At 38.3% G+C, this 17593-nt stretch overlaps 1 protein-coding gene across 1 annotated transcript in view; it reads left to right on the top strand.

Moving 5' to 3' along the window:
• The window catches only part of SPATA6L (spermatogenesis associated 6 like), a 31148-nt gene extending 13808 nt beyond the window's left edge, over positions 1 to 17340 (top strand). Inside the window, exons 5-12 of the mRNA XM_018562045.1 lie at positions 529 to 650; positions 5808 to 5885; positions 5994 to 6254; positions 8095 to 8191; positions 8668 to 8711; positions 12615 to 12763; positions 13704 to 13794; positions 17251 to 17340. Coding sequence (XP_018417547.1) covers positions 529 to 650; positions 5808 to 5885; positions 5994 to 6254; positions 8095 to 8191; positions 8668 to 8711; positions 12615 to 12763; positions 13704 to 13794; positions 17251 to 17340 — 932 coding nt within the window. The remainder of the gene's footprint in view (positions 1 to 528; positions 651 to 5807; positions 5886 to 5993; positions 6255 to 8094; positions 8192 to 8667; positions 8712 to 12614; positions 12764 to 13703; positions 13795 to 17250) is intronic.
• Positions 17341 to 17593: the final 253 nt, after the last annotated feature.

Below are 17593 nucleotides of genomic sequence, written 5' to 3'. Positions count from 1 at the left end.
ATATTGATGATAACAGAGCTGCATTATTGTGTGTCTTTTATATCTGCCTAGAGTTTAGCTTTAAAGCTGGACTCTACATCACTTCCTGTTCATTCATGACTGCGTAATAGTAACTCATACTATATCCACAAGTTATAAATGAACAGGAACACTCAGTACAGTATAGAGGATTCCTGGTCATTCAGTGCTGGGGCTGCAGAAAAAGAGATTGAGAACTCTGTGTCCTCAATCTCTTTTTCTATTGTAAAAGAGAAATATCAGGGGTCACCACCATATTTTACCAAAGCCCCCAGCAGTAAAGTTAAAAAATTAAAATATTTAATACAAATAAATCAATCAATAAATAAAATATAAAAAAAATCAATTTTTTTTTTTAAAATTGAAAAGGTTAGAAAAAAAAAATAATGTTCGGTTCGGTGCATCCCTAGTAATTACTCCTATAGTACATATATATAAATATGCATTATGGGGTTTTCTATTTATTTTGCTTTACCTGTGCATCATGTATTCTATATTTTACTATAGGAGAAGAAATTCTTGCCACTTACAAGGAGAACCATCGAGGCTTCCTATTCCCTGAACCAAAGCTGACTCCTCCTTACCCTGGAGTGGACAGGGAGGTTCTGATGAAAACTGTCTGTGGCTTCCCAGTGAGTATTTATGCCTTTAAATGCATGTACACTAAGTAATAACTCCAAAACACCTCTCCAATGAATTGCATAAAATAAATTATATCTGCGGCAAGAATAGTGGTATGACACCACTTACTGAGGCCTCGCTCATTGAAAAACAAATAAAAGGTTTGAGTTGTGAGCTAAGGATTTGTACAGTAGATTTTTGAAAAGGGGAAATTCCAAACAAGTTTTGTCTGGAATAGAATAGAATTGATTTGTTAAAAGAGAAAATAAATGAAATGGTTAATAAGGTGCTGTTCTCTATAGAATGCAGTCTCTTATTCTTTGAAGTCAGCAATATTGTATTAAGGCATTTGCCAGTACTGCACAGTGACAGGGTATATTCACAAGGGTAAATAAATAAATTGAGTGAAGGTATTTTCAAGAAAAATACCTACTTTAGGAAAATACTTATCTCCAAGTTTTTCTGAACAAGCAGAGAAACTACAGAAACTTAGTTAAGGGTTGAAGAAAATTCTATTTGTGTGATGAGCATGTGCCCCTGCTGCAAGTATGTCTTGAAGGGTAAACAGATAACTTTCACGAAATTAAATCGGTCTTACACTGTGAATTTTTACAATGATAATTGTATTAATATAATACCCATGTTATTACTTCTAGTCAATGTTCATTCAATATGTGGGGCACTAGAAGAATGAAAGACAGGTTAGGGGTTCGTTTATGTGACATTGGTAAAAATAGACCCACTAACATTGCTAGACATTTGTCTACCTCTTGGTACCCCTTCATTGAAGATTCAAGGTATTGAGAAAATAAGGCCTTTTAAAAAAGCAGTGGGTATGTTCTTCTAGCCCAACAAAAGAAAAGTGTATTTTTCTTTACTATGAATACTAAAATATCTCAGGGTTTAAATAATAAATTGGATATGACTTATTTTATAAATAATAGGAAAGTGGTCTATGTCTGTGTAAGATGGTGTGCCATTGCCTTTGGATCCCTTCTTGAAAGAATCAGGTCCTGCTTTGTGCCATGAAGAATGATGTCAGGTTTGAGCCGCCTATAGCACTCTGCGAGAGCAGAGTGCCTATGTCGTTCAGACGCCATTTTGGGGCTGTGCATCTCCTGGCCGGGCCAGCAGACTGTTCTGCTGGGGTCTTTGAACTTAAGATAATACCTGCATAACAAATCAAGATGGCTTTGTGTACTTGATCTAGTCCAGTAGCTGTGGTGTTTGTATGCTTTTTCAATCAGATATCTTTAAACCTACCGCATTTATGAGGTCAAAACATAAAAAGCTACTTTTAAATGTCTATTTTAGCATTTTTGAATGAGAAGCACGTCTGGTGTAGTAGCTACACTGGGTAGTCCATTTTGTTAAAGCACATGTCTCTATATTGGCATTAGTCAAAGGTTTACTATGCGCTTTCCTATCAGCCATATTAGTTCTTTGCACTTAAGGCATACAAGGCTGAAAACAGAGGGCTGCATCTGGTTGCTGAACTATTTGAACTTGCCAAACAATTAGATTAAAATGAACATATAAGGCACAGATTTCCTTACCTGAATAAATTAGCTGTTAATGATATGAGATTAGAAGTTTAATTACATGTCGGTCCCTTCCAAACACAATGGACAAACACTGATTTACTGAAGGCAAATATATGGCAGTTCCCTTAGCTTAGTGAATGAGGAGAAGCTCTGCTGACTTCCATTATCAAATCATGTCCAGGCAAAGTTCTGTTTTTTCTTTACATTTTCCTTGCACGTGATTGGGTATTCTTTACAAAATAAATATTCACCAGATTCACTATACTAAGCGATATTTCCCTTGCAAAGTGAACAGCCTGTTTGCTCTTAGTTACACAACCCCATTGTTTCTTGCAATTAATAAAATGATTAAAGAAGAACTCCTGTCAAATATTTTCTTAATGCTTGCACTGCAATGGTTAAGTGTTTGTTTTTGTCGAGATGCTAATATAAAAAAGTTATACTTACCTGATCCTATGAGCTGGCTGGCTCTTAGACCAGTCCGTCCAGCCTCTTTCCCCCTCCAATGCAGCGGTCTAAGGTCCCGTTTGTCATCCCGTCCAATACACAGTGTACAGTGCATGAGGACGCCGAGGGATATACCATCACTGCAGCAGGGGAAGAGGCTGGAGGGAGTCCTATAACAGCCAGCTGGCTGTAAGGTTCAGGTGAGTATAAGTTTGTTTTTTTTGCAACTTGACCAAAACGAGCAGTTAACCCTTGCAATACAAGCATAGCCCCACTGCAAGGGTTAAGAAACGTTTGGCCGGGAGAACTTTAATGTTAATGAACCTATAGATTCATAAGCATTTGGTTTTTGCAAGTAAAGCATATGTAATGAAATGTGAAATGTAAATAAAAAAAGTATTATAACGCGATAAACATCTTTGGGCTAACACATAAAAGCTTGGAAAAAAAATGTGCTCGTATTGGCAATGGAAACTGATAGAAGTAACTCTTACATTTTCAAACTTGAATAGAGAAAAATAACTGTAATCTGATTGAGTTTTATTAAATAAAAGATACTTATTCCTCTCTGCCAAGGTTTATTAACTGCCCCTGTGTGTAAAGAATCTAACAAAGTTAGGACAGGCACTTAGGCAAAAAAAAGCAATATGCAAAGTTTAGTAACCCATAGCAACCAATCTTTTGTTTCACTGCAATGAAGGTGATCAAGGATGGATTTTTACTGGGTACTGCATATTGCCCAATTTTGTGTGCATGTTTTCATTTAGGGAAACCTGTGCTGTGAGAGCTATATAGGATGCCATTGCTGACCACTCCTTGGGAATATGGTAGTTGCCTGGCTGTCATGTTGATTCACTGGTTTCAGAAGTTTTTGAGTCAATGATCTGGAAGTGCGAGGATCAGATATGTTAACTTACTGGCTGCATGCTTGCCCCAGGTCAGTGACTCAGAAGGTACGCACCCAGAGAGAACCAGGCAACTGGCTGTTTCAGAAGAAGGTCAGCAAAGGCAGTCTACATATGTTTTTCAGTACAGGTCTCTTTGGATAGGTTATGGTATAGATACATTATATAGTTAGATGGTATGGTTTAGATAGGTTATAGTAATGTGAACCAATGATTTACATCCCTAAAAATATTTTGTAGATCTGTCACAAAGTACGTTTCTTTGTATCTCTGCACACATTCTACATTTACCTTGGTTTCCTTTTCCCTTTTCTACAGCATGTTTTTAACTAAGATCTTCTCCTTTGAAGATCTTCTGCCCTTGGCTGGACAGATATGTCATATTATTTACTGCTGTAATTTTTCTGTTTCAAGCAGTGCTTCCAACCTGCTTAATTTACAGCCAGCTTGCTCAACCTCAGTCATGCCATGGCTGAGTATTATGGTTTGGTGGGTCATAAAATGAGATATTAAATCACTGTATGCCAGATAAGATTAGGACCTGTTGGTCCTTTGTATGACATTGACCTGCCTAAACGTCCGTGCTTCCCTTTTTGTATACAGTACAGTATTTTTGTGTGTTTATGCTATTTCATTTAATATGTATTGTGTACTATATTGAGCTGCCATTTAAGTCCCATGCAGCCCTGGATCCTATGATCGATAAAAAGTGGTAATGTTGTGCTGCTGTTAAACTACATGCACACCTTTGCATTTAAGCACATTTTTTCTAGAGGTAACTATGGCAAATAAAATAGCCATTTTTTCTACTGGCGCTCCCCCCACGGAATACCTTTTTTTTATTACATCAAAATTATGTAATACAATTCCTTCTATTCAACTCTTATGCCAAAAAACAATTACTATGTATTCTGTAAATACTAAATGCTTAACAAATACTAAATTACTCTGCAGTAACCCCCTTTCTTCTCAGCAAGAAAAAAAGGCAGACAAAAAAAGGGTTTTACTGCGAAGGAAATACAATAAGGGGACGTTTACATTGTAACTATTTTTTGGCATTGTATTTTACATCATTTTGATACAACAGCAAAGTAAAAAAGGGGTATTCCATAGAGGGAGCACCATTAGCAAGTTGCTATTTATATTTTATTTGTCATACTTACCTCTAGATAGGGAACTTGGTGATCCTTTAGGGTAGTGCTACAAGGGACTTATAGACATTTTAGTTCTACTTGCTGTCTTTGGCTACATTTAACCTTTGCATTTAAAAAGAAGAATTTTACATGCATTACCTTGTATCCCTATGGAAGATGTGTTTGCTGAGAACTGCACCAAAGACACAGCTGCAGAAATGGTAATGCATGCCCTATAATACTTCATCTTGTGGTGTTTGGCTTTATTGTGAACTTTTAGAAAGCAATAAAGTACAGGACATTGTTCTAAAATACAAAGAAATGTTCAGAATTGTATTTCTGTAACTACAATTTTTAAGGAAAAACACAAGGAAACATTATTGTGGGAATCCTGCTTTATGATCAGAGTTACAACTAACTCAAACATAGTACCCATCACAGTCAAACACTGCAACACCTCCACACCCTTTGATATCAGTCCACCAATACCACTCAATTATATCTTTAATATATTATGTGCAAGTCTAAAAATAACACGTCCTGCCCAGACCATGTCACCAAAATTCAAACATTCAGAATGAACCATGTTTTATATATAAAGCTATGTTCATTTTATTCTTTGTATTATTGCATTACTTAAAGGCCATCTCTGGCCATGATCCATTTTCTGCCACGTGTGGTCTCTTACAACCCTTTATGTCCTCTCACTATGATGAAAATATTGCTGGCTGCAAAGTTAAGAAAAACCCTCCACTTGGTCTTCCCTAACAGCACAGGGTAGCTGTACTCACCGCTGCAATGGAGACACGTCTGTTCCGATATTGTACCACTCCCCTCTCTATGCCTTGCCATTCCATGAACAGCCTGTGATGACACTGCAGTGATGTCAGATTGTTCATGCTTTAATACTGCGTTTGGAATTTTATAATGTGCATCCTTTTTTTTTTTTTTTTAAATATATTGTCTATGCAGTTTTTTTTACATTTACAGTTAATAAAGGAAGATAATTATAATAAACATAGTAACACAAGGCTAGTGTTGTGAAACTTAAGTGAAATGTATTGTAATAGTTGTGCCATGGCCAAAATTATTATCTACAAAAAATGCTGACAGTCATTTTCTGAATCTCTCCTTTTAAGGGAATTGCACCCAAAATCGAGTTTTCCACAAGAACAACCATAAAAGAAAAGCCAAAGGATTTCCAGAAAAAAAATTCAGTAAGTTAAACATTTCTGCATACTAAATCATCCTTTACTTGGTGCAAGTTAAAACAGGTTCTGTGATAACATTTGTATGTGACATTTTGGGTCTATTTGTTGTTCCAGTCAAACAAAATACAGTGTCGGAGATCTTTGCCAAATTCTCCTACAAGAAAATCAAGAATGCCAACAAAAAGTTACTCCAGCCCAGAACAAAGTTACAGCAGTCCTACTGGATCATCAAAGTCCAGATCTCCTTCACCTTACGCCCGTCGGCGAATGTGTGAACTTAATAAGGACAGTCAACAACGCCTTTCTCATTTGAAACTGGGAAATTATGAATTTAAGTCAGACGCAGATACAAAACCGCCATTTATTGTAAGACATGTAAGTATTTAAAACATAAGTGTACCTTTTGATAAAAATTGACTGTGCTGTTGTGCTTTATGGTTGTTGCATGTTACCCCCTTTCCTTTCCAGGACATTTTTTAGTGATGTGACAGTTTGAATGACAATTGCTGTCATGCAGCACTGTACCTAAAATACATGGAGCTTTTTTTTGGTGTTTATTTATATGTTAAAAAATGTTTTCATTGCTTTATGTTATTAAAACATATCATATAAAAATAACAGGACAGTAAGACACAACAAAAACTCCCCCCATTTTTGAAAGTAGACACAGGCAGAGGTGATCTAATATTTTGCCACAATTTCTGTTGAAATTAAGACCATGCTGACATTAAGGTGAACAAGCAACTCCAATGGTTTCTATTCTGTGTAATCTCTGTCAGAAAACATAGAGAATGCTATCTTGATTTCCTGTTGGCATATGAAAGAATTCATGCTGTTAGATGTGTACATACCTTACTTATCTCTGAAATCTCTGGGGCAACCACAGGCTTTAGAGATTTGTAAGTACAAGTTGCTGTTTTTGAAAACTTAGGAACCTGATGTTACAGTCCCTGATCATTGCATGCTATCTTCATTACATGGTACTCATGTTATCTTGGATTGAATGCAATGCATACTGAAGCCAGTATCCTGTTTTTACTCAACACATTTCAACTGCCACCCAACTGCTTTAAAGGGTCAAAAGGGATATTTTAATAATAAGCTGAGCCTCCTAGGCTCAGTCAGCCACTGGATCCCTATATGTTTTGGGTACGCCAGCAATGAGATTTTTGTAATATTAGATAAACAAAAATCTAAAAGGTGGAGTGGGAGATATCGGCATGCAGATACAGGAACTTGAGTGTAGATTTTTTTTTACTGATTCCTGAAAAATATAATACCAGATTTATTACCATAGACCAGGGGTAGCAAACCTCCGGCCCTCCATCTGTTGTGAAACTACAAATCCCATGATGCATCTCTCTTCGGGAGTCATGTCTGTGGCTGTAAGAATCTTGCAATGCCTCATGGGATTTGTAGTTCCACCACAGCTGGAGGGCCGGAGTTTTGCTACCCCTGCCATAGACTGTAATTCAAGAAACCTACTTCATACATTGTTTGACCAGTGTAAATGATGAGTTTACAGATTTGTGCCATATAGAATCCAAGTAGAAAAGTATCTCAATTCACTTCCTGAAACTCTGGCACATGTAACTAGGACATGTGACCATGCACATCATCTGAGGGGAGAAAAATGCCTTTTCCTGAGATCTCACATAGTCACAATGTTGCCTTTGAGGAAGGACCCTGAAAGGCTTACTTGTGCTCTCTGGAGAATCAGCTTCCTTAGAAAATCATGAAGGTTGGAGGTGGAGCAAGGATACACCCTACTTTATGGAGGGGGAGGTGGAGGTGGAGGAGATCATTTCCCTTTCACCCAATGAAACACAAATCATGGAGGAAAGCATGAAGCTGTATAATGTCCTCTCTGATCCAGTCATATGCTCCTCAGTATTAATAAATCAATCCCACCTATGAATACTAATTATAATGGAGGATAATGCGGTATTGTGACAGCACGTCCCCCTTCCTCTAAAGAAATGCATACACATTCTGAAGCATATGTGGAGTTTATACAGTATCTTCCCGCTCAGAGGAAAATCACACCGTCAATATTTAGTACTCACTCAGACCTCCCATTTGTACACAACAACAAATCTTACATTTTATACCACACTCACACTGAGTGATCTTTTGCTCTTATTGTCATTATTATTTACTGCTGTGTTTTTTTTGTATACTTTTATAGTAATCCTTCAGTGATCTTTTTGTTCAGGTTGACTCATTCAAACCTGTGGGTGAGAAAACAGCATCGCAACTGCAGTCTCCAAAGGCCAAGCATCATTCAAGTAGTGAAAATCGATTAAGGAGAGGTGATTGAGTTCACACCAGTATTTTAGTCATATGGTGATTTTTCTAGTGGCTGTCCTTTTACTTTGTATGCCACACAATTAAAAAAGCATGTCGCCACACCAAGAAGTATGAATGATTTCCGTTCCGTGAAGTCTGTTTCCGTTGAAATAACATGAGCGATGGTTGTTTGAGGGAGAACTTACATACTGCTTAATCAAGGGACTTCTCTCATATTTTAATAGCAGCATGAGCTAACCAAACATTACATTTCCTTCTGGCAACATTGGTTTTTATTTTTGTTTGGACTGCATTTGTATTTGTTTCTTATATACATCTGTAACTAAATTGCACATGTAACTTCTAAAATGCTTGCATCTGTTACAGTTAATCTTACAGAGAGGTACCAGTTTTAATTTTGTTGCATTTGTGGACTTTTTTACTGCCCTAGCACAAAATACATTTCAAATCATTTTATTTTTGTTATTTTTTCCCCTAGCATTGACTTTTGATAACCTGAACTGCACAACATCTACAGAAAAGGTATGCTTCTGCAGCATTGCATTTGATGTAACTAAGAGCTGCCTAAGATCTAATAACTGGTAATCTTTGCTCAGGCCCTTATACAGGTAAGGATTATGTGACAAATACTATGTGCAGAGAAAGTACCCTACTAATATCCTTTTGGATATAGATAGGTGGACTTATCACCTCAGCTAAACAACTTGAAGTTAGCCTTTTTAAAAAGTTAGTATCCTTTTCATGTCAACATCACTCTCTTCCCTGTAACTTAAGGCAAATGTAATTACATTATGATCACTATTACACAAATTGTCTCTAATTTGCACATCTGTTATGAGCTCTGTGTTATATGAAATTAATAGATCCAACAGAGCATGTTTTATAGTCGGAGCTTTCACCATCTGACCTATGGAATCGTACTGTAAAAAGTTTGAGAAAAGACAAGCATATGTTGATCGTGCAGTTCCATTAGCCCAATCAATACCACGGTAAATGAAATCTGCCATAATAAGAGCATTGCCCTGTTTCCCAGCCATTTCAGACTGTGAATCTCTTCCTCATATTTTAGGTATATAGTAGAGGGCCTATAACAGAATACCACAATTACGGTACTTTAGCATTTGATGCTCTAGCATATGAAGCTTCATATGAAGCTCCAGCCATCATTAATCTTCATCACAACTCTCATTAGTAATATCATCTCTCATACTCACTTTCAAATTGCTCCTAAATTACAGACATACCCCTCTAACTTTTCTATTAATCCTGTTCCTCCGATTCAGGATGTACCCCTGGATATTAACAGCCCAGTCATATGAGCTGTCTAACCAGGTTTCTGAAAGCCCCACCAAGTCAAAATGTTCCTCAAGTAACAAAAGTTCCAGCTCTGCCATTTTGTTTGCCAGATGTCTAGCACTTGTGAACATATAGTACATTTTAATTTTGTGTTAAGATTTAATATTAACAAAATTAACAAATCAAGAATTACTATTGGTAATTCTTGATTTGTAATTTTATTCTGAAACACTGTCTGTATTGGACAGAGATAATGCAGTCTCCTTGCCATCTGGTTTGAGCCCCCCTTCCCAGCTCTGTTCCACCCATCTACATTTCCAGTGCCTCCTTCAACCCCTTCTCACTATATAGAGTATTCATGTACGACCCCTCCCCGTCATATCCTAATTTAAAAAACTTCTCCAACCTTCTCACCATTTTCTCCCCCAACAGAGCTGTTTCCTTCCCATTTAGGTGCAGTCTGCCCCCTCGGCTGTAGATCCTCAAATAATTTCTGAATTAGTGCTGACACTGTCTTTGCTTCTGGAGGGTGGCTACCCTCTGTGTATGGTTCTTACAGAAACAATTGCTGCACAACGACTGGTATCACAAGCTGGATACTGTTTATTCCCGAATCAAAACATGCTGTAAACACACAGGCTCCTCCAACCCTAACATGGTTTACAAACAGCCGATTCATAGAGATGAAGAGAGATCACAAAGACAACATTTAAATAGTTTAATTTCCCCTAGTCACATATGTAACTGATGAATAGCCTCCTCTCCCTGTCTCTTGTTACCCCTTCTCTACCAAAAGGGGGGGGGGCATGGGTAAAAGGGGGGGTTAGTATGGGAGAAGGAAGGATGGAAAAGAGACTAAAAGGGGAGGAGGACAAATTAAAAACCAAGTGTTATTAAACAGAACCATTTAAAATTGAAAAGTATAAGTTAGCAAAAAGATCCACAACTATAAAATAAGCCAGATATAATAAAATCCAAAAATACAAGCAAGTAAGTTTTGGACGAGCACACATGGTTACTAATATACAGACCCTCTAGAGATCAAGAACTACACCTGATGGGTAATCACTATTCAATAAAATATGTAACACCCCATTCATAGTTCATACCATCAAGTACGCAAGTCTTCAATTTAAAAATCCAAAACACTTCAGGTTTAGACAATAGGGAAAACCTATCTCCCCCTCTGGATGTACTGTTTCAATAATCCTGAATCCTCATAGAATCAATGTTACCATTATGTGTCTCACAAAAGTGCTTTGCAACATTAGTACTTTTCATAGTCCTAATAGTGGACTAGTGATCCCTAGCGTGGTCACATAATCTTGTAATTTTGTCTACATACTGTTTGCGGCAAACCAAACAGGAGATCAAGTAGTTTGACAATTGACCAATCGTTTAATGTGATATGATGTGCTAGTGATGTAGGATATTATTGTATGATGATCACCTAGCAGATCTCAGCTTGAACAGCTGGAAGCATTACATTTGTACATACCCGTTGTGCATAGCAAGTTGCATCCATCCCTATTATGAGGTTTTATTAAGCTAGGTGACAGAATGTTGCCCAGGGTCCATGCTCGTCTAGCAACACATTGAATTCCTCCCTGTAAAATGCTCCTCATATCATCATCTCTATGCAAATTGGATAAGTATCTTTTCATAATTTTTTTAATGTCCTAATACTGGCAACTATATTGAGTGGAGAAAATGGGTGTTCTCTCTTTTTTCGACCTTACTTGTTTCCTCATGTTGTTGGAATGTTTTGAAAGTTCTAATCTGTCAATTCTTTTCACCTCATCATATGTCCTTCCAATCAAGGAACGGGAGCACCCACTTTGTAAAATCCTATTCTGTAGTTCAAGGGATTCTCTCTCAAAGGCTTCTTTTTTGGAACAATTCTGTTGGAGACAAATGCATTGTCCCTTTATTGTCCCTATTGTTCCTAAATCTATTGTCCCTATTGCTCTTTTCACTGCCACCTGGTGGCAACTATCGGCTCTTAAGAGATAATTTTTTGTTGTAGGTTTTCTGTATAGTTCAACCTAATACTTTGACCGATTTCCATCTCTGTTGACTCCCATTGCTCCTCCCACCAACTAATGAACAGGTTGCTGTATGTGGGGGGCGAACCTTGCTCCCATCATAGCGCCACATCTCTGGAGGTAGAACTTATGGTTAAACATAAAACAATTATGTGTTAACAGAAGAAAGATGGCTTCTACTACAAAATTCTTTAATCTGTGTTATGATCCAAATAACATTCTATTGGCTTCATTCCTAAATTGTGTGGTATAGAAGAATAAAGTGAGGCAACATCACATACAAACCATCTGTAGTTAATGCTCCAGTTTAGACCCTCCATGCGTTGAATGACATGCTTAGTGTCACGCAATTAACTAGGTAGATTTCTCACGAGGGGCTGGAGGAGGGCATCCACCACATCACTTAGGGGTTCATACTAGCCACTATAGGTCTGCCCCTCAACGGTGCATCCCGTTTGTGCACCTTAGGGAGATGATGAAAAATAGGTATAATGGGTAAATCCGGTATCAGTTTATCTAACAATTCTTTATCCAAAATCCTTCTGCACTCAACTTCTTGGAGGAACAACACACCCTCTGTGTATGTTGTAAAGCAGCCACCACTCGAAGCTCACTCCTGTGATGGACTGCAACCTCATGTTTAGTTTACTTATTTGTATTGGGATTGTAGCCCATCACAGGAGTGAAGCTGGAGTGGTGGCTGCTTTACAACATGCAAAGAAGGAACCATGAGGAACAAAAGTAACCACCCTCCAGAAGGAAGGACAGTGTCGGCATTAATTTCATAGAGGATTTGAGGATCCACGGCCGAGTGATACACAAATTAGATACATTTTTTTAAATAGTTAAGGTACTTGAATGCACAATTAGGTTTAACTCCTGAGTTTAGTGTCACTTTAAGAACCTCTTACTAAATATAAATGTAAAAGGGGATAAGAGGAACTAGGAAAACAATTTAGCCTTATTATAGAAGTAGTGATAGAAGTTAATAATGTATAAAATGCTACAACATGTGTAACATAAAATATTTGACACCGTGCTTTGTGTTAGTGTATTCATTTAAACCACACATTATTTTACACAGGACCATCTGGATTTAGATGACCTGCACATGCCAAGAAAAGCTAACTCATCTGTAGATAAAGGCACTCTGAGTGATTCTCTCAGTTCAAGCACATGTTCATTGCAGGATTTAAGGACAAGTCCAGTTCTAAAGGGAAGCCTTAGGGAAAGGTACATGATAATACTGTTAACATGTTTGTATGTTACTGTGGTTTAACTTGATGTTCAGATCTCCTCCTATCAAGCGCCATGTTCCCACTGCTGGCTGTCAGAGACAAAACTAGACAGGAGCTGTGTTAGTAAATACTTTATTATCATTCAGCTGGGATAGGAGTCTGAAGAAACAGCTGAATATTTTCAATCAAATGTAATTGTAATGTTAAAGAGAAATGCCCTGTGAGTAGATTTATCAGGATTTTGGGAAAAGTATACTTGTTCTTTAAGGAAAATCTCCACAATGGGACACAAAGGACAAACAAGAGTTTTATCCATTCTTTATCCCCCAAAAAAGTTTTGGCCTTAGAAATACTTTTACTGCTCCATCATCTTATAAGGTATCTCACTTCATATAGGTAATGCGTCAGACTTAGATTTATTCAGGAAAAATCTAAGCTATGTTCTATTATTTACTGGTGAAATAGAGGTTGTGACTGTTCCCTACGCTGACTAAAGCTAACGACTGTGCTTGGGAAGAAATTTAAAGAAATACTTTGTTGGGCAATGAATATTTGCCCAACCTGCGGTGCTGTTGTATTGTGGCAGTGGTCAGTGTGCTGCTGTTGAAATACCTTAACAGTCTTCAGCTGATTGGCTGCAGTTACTGTTCAACTGAAACTTTTCGGACTGGCTCCTTCAACTATTTAAAAGTCGACTTTTCCTACATGCAGAGGTGACAACAGGGCCACACACTGCATGAATTTTGCACCCCAGTATTATGGGAAAGGAAATACTGTAAGTCAACAACATAGCGGTCCTGTAGGGAAAAAAAGTTACTGAATCATCACTATTTCTCCTAATCCATTGCTGCCCCCTGAACAGCCACATGTACCCAGCTTTTCACTGTTTTAGCTGGAATTTCTGAGATGTCATTTTTGAATGTTTTCTATTTCAGATGCCGATCTGACAATAACACCTGGGAGGCTATACACAACCGAGTGCGTAATCTGTTATCCACTCACCGTGCCAGGCAGCTGCTATCTTTAGTAAGTAAAGTCAACCACTAAATTATTACCATTTTTTACACATTTTCCACTGTTACAACCTCAAATTAAAGTAGATTTAGTGGTGACATTTACAGTTTTATATACACAACACACCAACACGTTCACAGTTCATTTTATTGTGACACCAAAGTTAATCAAACACAACGAAGAGTGCAGATGTTTCATAGTTGGCTACGTATTAATTTCCACCTTTGGCTGAGTAAAGTTCACATCTGGATTCTGCATTTTTACTCCATCTTCTTGGCAGAAAAGTTCTGTTAAGTTGGATGGAGGCTGTTGATAAACATGTGTTTTTACATCCAATTCCAACTGGATTGAGGTCTGGGCTTTGACTGGACAATTCTATTTGTTGGTATTATACCATACCATTGTAGCTTGGGAAGTGTATTAAAGGTTATTGTCCCACTTGCAGGTCAATTTCCAGTCTCAAGTGTCTTATAGACTAAACTAGGCTTTCCTTTACAGTTGCCCTTTATTAGGCTCCCTTTAACTTGCTTTCCATCCTGACCAGTTTCCCAGTCCCTTTAAATGGAAAAAGAACAATAGAGGATGTACAGCGCTCTCAGGTGTAGTGGGGCATCTGACATGGCAGATGGTCTGCAGCTCTGAATTGGCAGTTGGAGGTGTCCTGCAAAATAACTCAAGGTATGGTGTGAAATCATCCCTATTTACCTATTTTACACCTATTTACCTATTTTACACCATACCTTGAGTTTATTGCGCTAGCTCGTGGTGCTCTTGTGTTTGTTTCCTTTGAATGGAAAGGATCCTATAATATGATGCTACCACAGCCTTCTGCAGGTACAGCTATGCCATATTCTTTCCATTTTATTAATAATGGATTTATTGGTGCTCTGAAGGATACTGAAAGCTTGGGATCATTTTTTTTTCATGACCATGATTGATGGTTTTATAGACCTTTACCTTAGACTTGTTTTGATTTCTTTTGTATATATGTTCTCTAACAGTCACAAGACCTTTCAGAAACAGGTGTATTTTAGGAAGTTCCCGGCGGACGTTTTTTTACAACGGCCGGCCGGGAAGTGGTTAAGATCATGTCACACTTTACTTGCACACAGGTGATATCCATTCAACCAATTCTATGACATGCAAGAGCTGTTGGTTGCACCAGAAAGGTTACGCAAGAAGTAGTTGCATACTTGAAATGCAGACTTTTCATTTGGCATTGGCAAATAATTTGAAAATCAATGGAGATTTTAGCTACTGTAATTATTTCCAGTGACCTAAATTCCTAATTACCGTATTTGCCGGCGTGTAAGACAATTTTTTATACTTAAAAACATCCCCCGAAAATCGGGTGTCGTCTTATATGCCGAGTATACAAAACGTCCCTAATCTGCCCGCTGCATGTGTGGTAATACTGTATGAACGGTAGCTTCGGCTACATACAGTATACCGCGATGTACACAACCTCTGCCAATCCGAGCAGGCTTTGTATTCATTAATATAATACATCGCTCGCCGTGATTGGCTCAGAGCGGTATACTGTATGTAGCCAAAGCTACATACAGTATACTGCGTACATCGCTTTCCGTGATTGGCTCAGCGCGGTACACTGTAGCCGAAGCTACCGTACATACAGTATTACCGCACATCCAGCGGGACAAACAAGTTAAATTGTGAAGCTCCTTCCTGGGGTGGCCACATACAAGTCTATGAGGGTTCAGTGTGTAGCATTGCAGAGGATTCTAGCTGAAGTAATCACTGCACAATATATGACTCGGGTATTACCGCACATCCAGGGGGCTGACAGATTAGTGGGTGTATTTAAACAAAATGGCCCATGTTGATGTTTTTAAATGGTGTTGCCTCGGAAGGGGGTAGTCTTATACAACGAGTATAGCCCAAAACCTATGTTTTAACTGAAAAATTAGGGGGTCGTCTTATACGCCCAATCGCCTTATACGCCGGCAAATACGTTATTTCCAACTTGTCACACAACAAAATGTGGAAAAGCCCAAAGCAAGTGAATACTTCTCTTTGGTATCAGCTCTCTGTATCCTTTGGTTTACCCGAGCTCTGGGCCAATCTGTTTGGGTAAAGCTTTAGCATTATTCTTTGTGACCAGGTGAGGTGAGGGAAAATCTTCGAATGGTTAAACCTGTTCTGGTGACCATTGTCCAAGAGGGGATATCCGTTCACCTTGGAGAGATCTACTCTTCCTGCTGTGTGTCTAGGACAGGAAGTGAAGGTAAATCTCCCCAATAGGACACAGGGAGAAAAAAACGTATTCAGTCCCTACTCCAACAAAACCCCCCAAAAAAGGTTTTTCCATATGTTCAGCTTACGACAGAAAAAATACTGCATGTCACATTTTGTCCGGTCCGGAAACACACGAACGCGCACGAAACGCAATGAAAACGGAACGGAAACGCAACTCAATGCAGCTAAGGGGGAAAAAAAGAAAAAAATAAATTCTTGCTCCACTTATTATGATGTCATCAACGTTGACAAAAAATTAACTGTCAGCATCCGGACCGAAAACGCATCAAAAACGCGTCAAAAACGCACTGCATCAGCAGCTCCACGTCTGCTGATCAGCACCTGATCAGGACCTGATCATGACCTGATCTCATGTGAACAGGCCCTAAGGGTTCACTTACTTAAAGGGATAATTTAAATCAGGGGTGGGCAACTCTGGCACAGTTACAGGCATGACTCCCAGAGACAGAGGCATGTTGGAATTTGTAGTTAAAGCACAGCCTGAGGGCCTGTTCACACGACGTCCGTTTTGTGTGCTGACCGGCTCCGTACGCTGCTGCACTCAAAATGCATCCCAATGTATCCCTATGTGTTTTATGGGCTCCAGTTCTCACGTGCGCAGTCCGTTCAGCTTACGACAGAAAAAATACTGCATGTCACATTTTGTCAGGTCCGGAAACGGTCAGGAAACGCAAACGCATCAAAAACGCATCAAAAACGCACTGCACTGCAGCTAACATACTAACAGCCCCACTCCAGCAAAAAAAAAAAAAAAAAAAATTTTTTTTTTTACTGGAACGCATCAAAAATGCGGCCAAAACGTGGCAAAAACGCAATACATCAGTCTGCAGATCCGCACCTGATCAGGGCCTGATATCATGTGAACAGGCCCTGAGGGCCGGAGTTGCCCAACACTGATTTAAACGCTAATTGATGGATTGAAACAAGTGGGAGTTTATAATATGGTGACAATAGCAACTGAAAAAAAAATCTGACATGCTGAGTGCTTTTGGCAACGTGGACAGTTCTTTCATAAAATAGTATAGGCCTTATTTATAAAAGCATCCTAAATTAAAAGTGAAGAAAGATGCTTATACAGTACACTGTATAATGTTTTGTATGTTTACACACACACACACACACACACACACACACACACTATTATAGTAAATATAAAATAATCATATAAAGTTGTGTCACATATGCTTTTAGGATATTTCTAACAGTGAAGCGGATCGTATCCTTGAAAGGTCATCAAGGAAGAAGTCACTGAATGGTAGTTCAGAAGGAAAGATATTCTAATAAAGTAAGTCAAAGATACATGTGCTTTTCCACTTCTGTAGACACTTCAATCCAATGTCCATTTCTCCTGTTTTGGCTATAGACACACTTTAGGTTATACAAGAAAAGAAGTAGCAGCTTGCATGAAAGCAAATCGAATGTGACAACAAAGTCAAATAAGGAAATGTAAGCTGCTGTAGTTGTATATATAACAGTCTACAGATGATGCACAGATAACAAATGTCTTTACAAATAAGTCTACCCTGAAGTGTAT

Source organism: Nanorana parkeri, unplaced genomic scaffold (assembly GCF_000935625.1).
Source record: "Nanorana parkeri isolate BGI_ZX_2015 unplaced genomic scaffold, ASM93562v1 scaffold558, whole genome shotgun sequence".
Classification (NCBI taxonomy): Eukaryota; Metazoa; Chordata; class Amphibia; order Anura; family Dicroglossidae; genus Nanorana; species Nanorana parkeri.
This window is presented reverse-complemented; position numbering and strand designations above follow the sequence as displayed.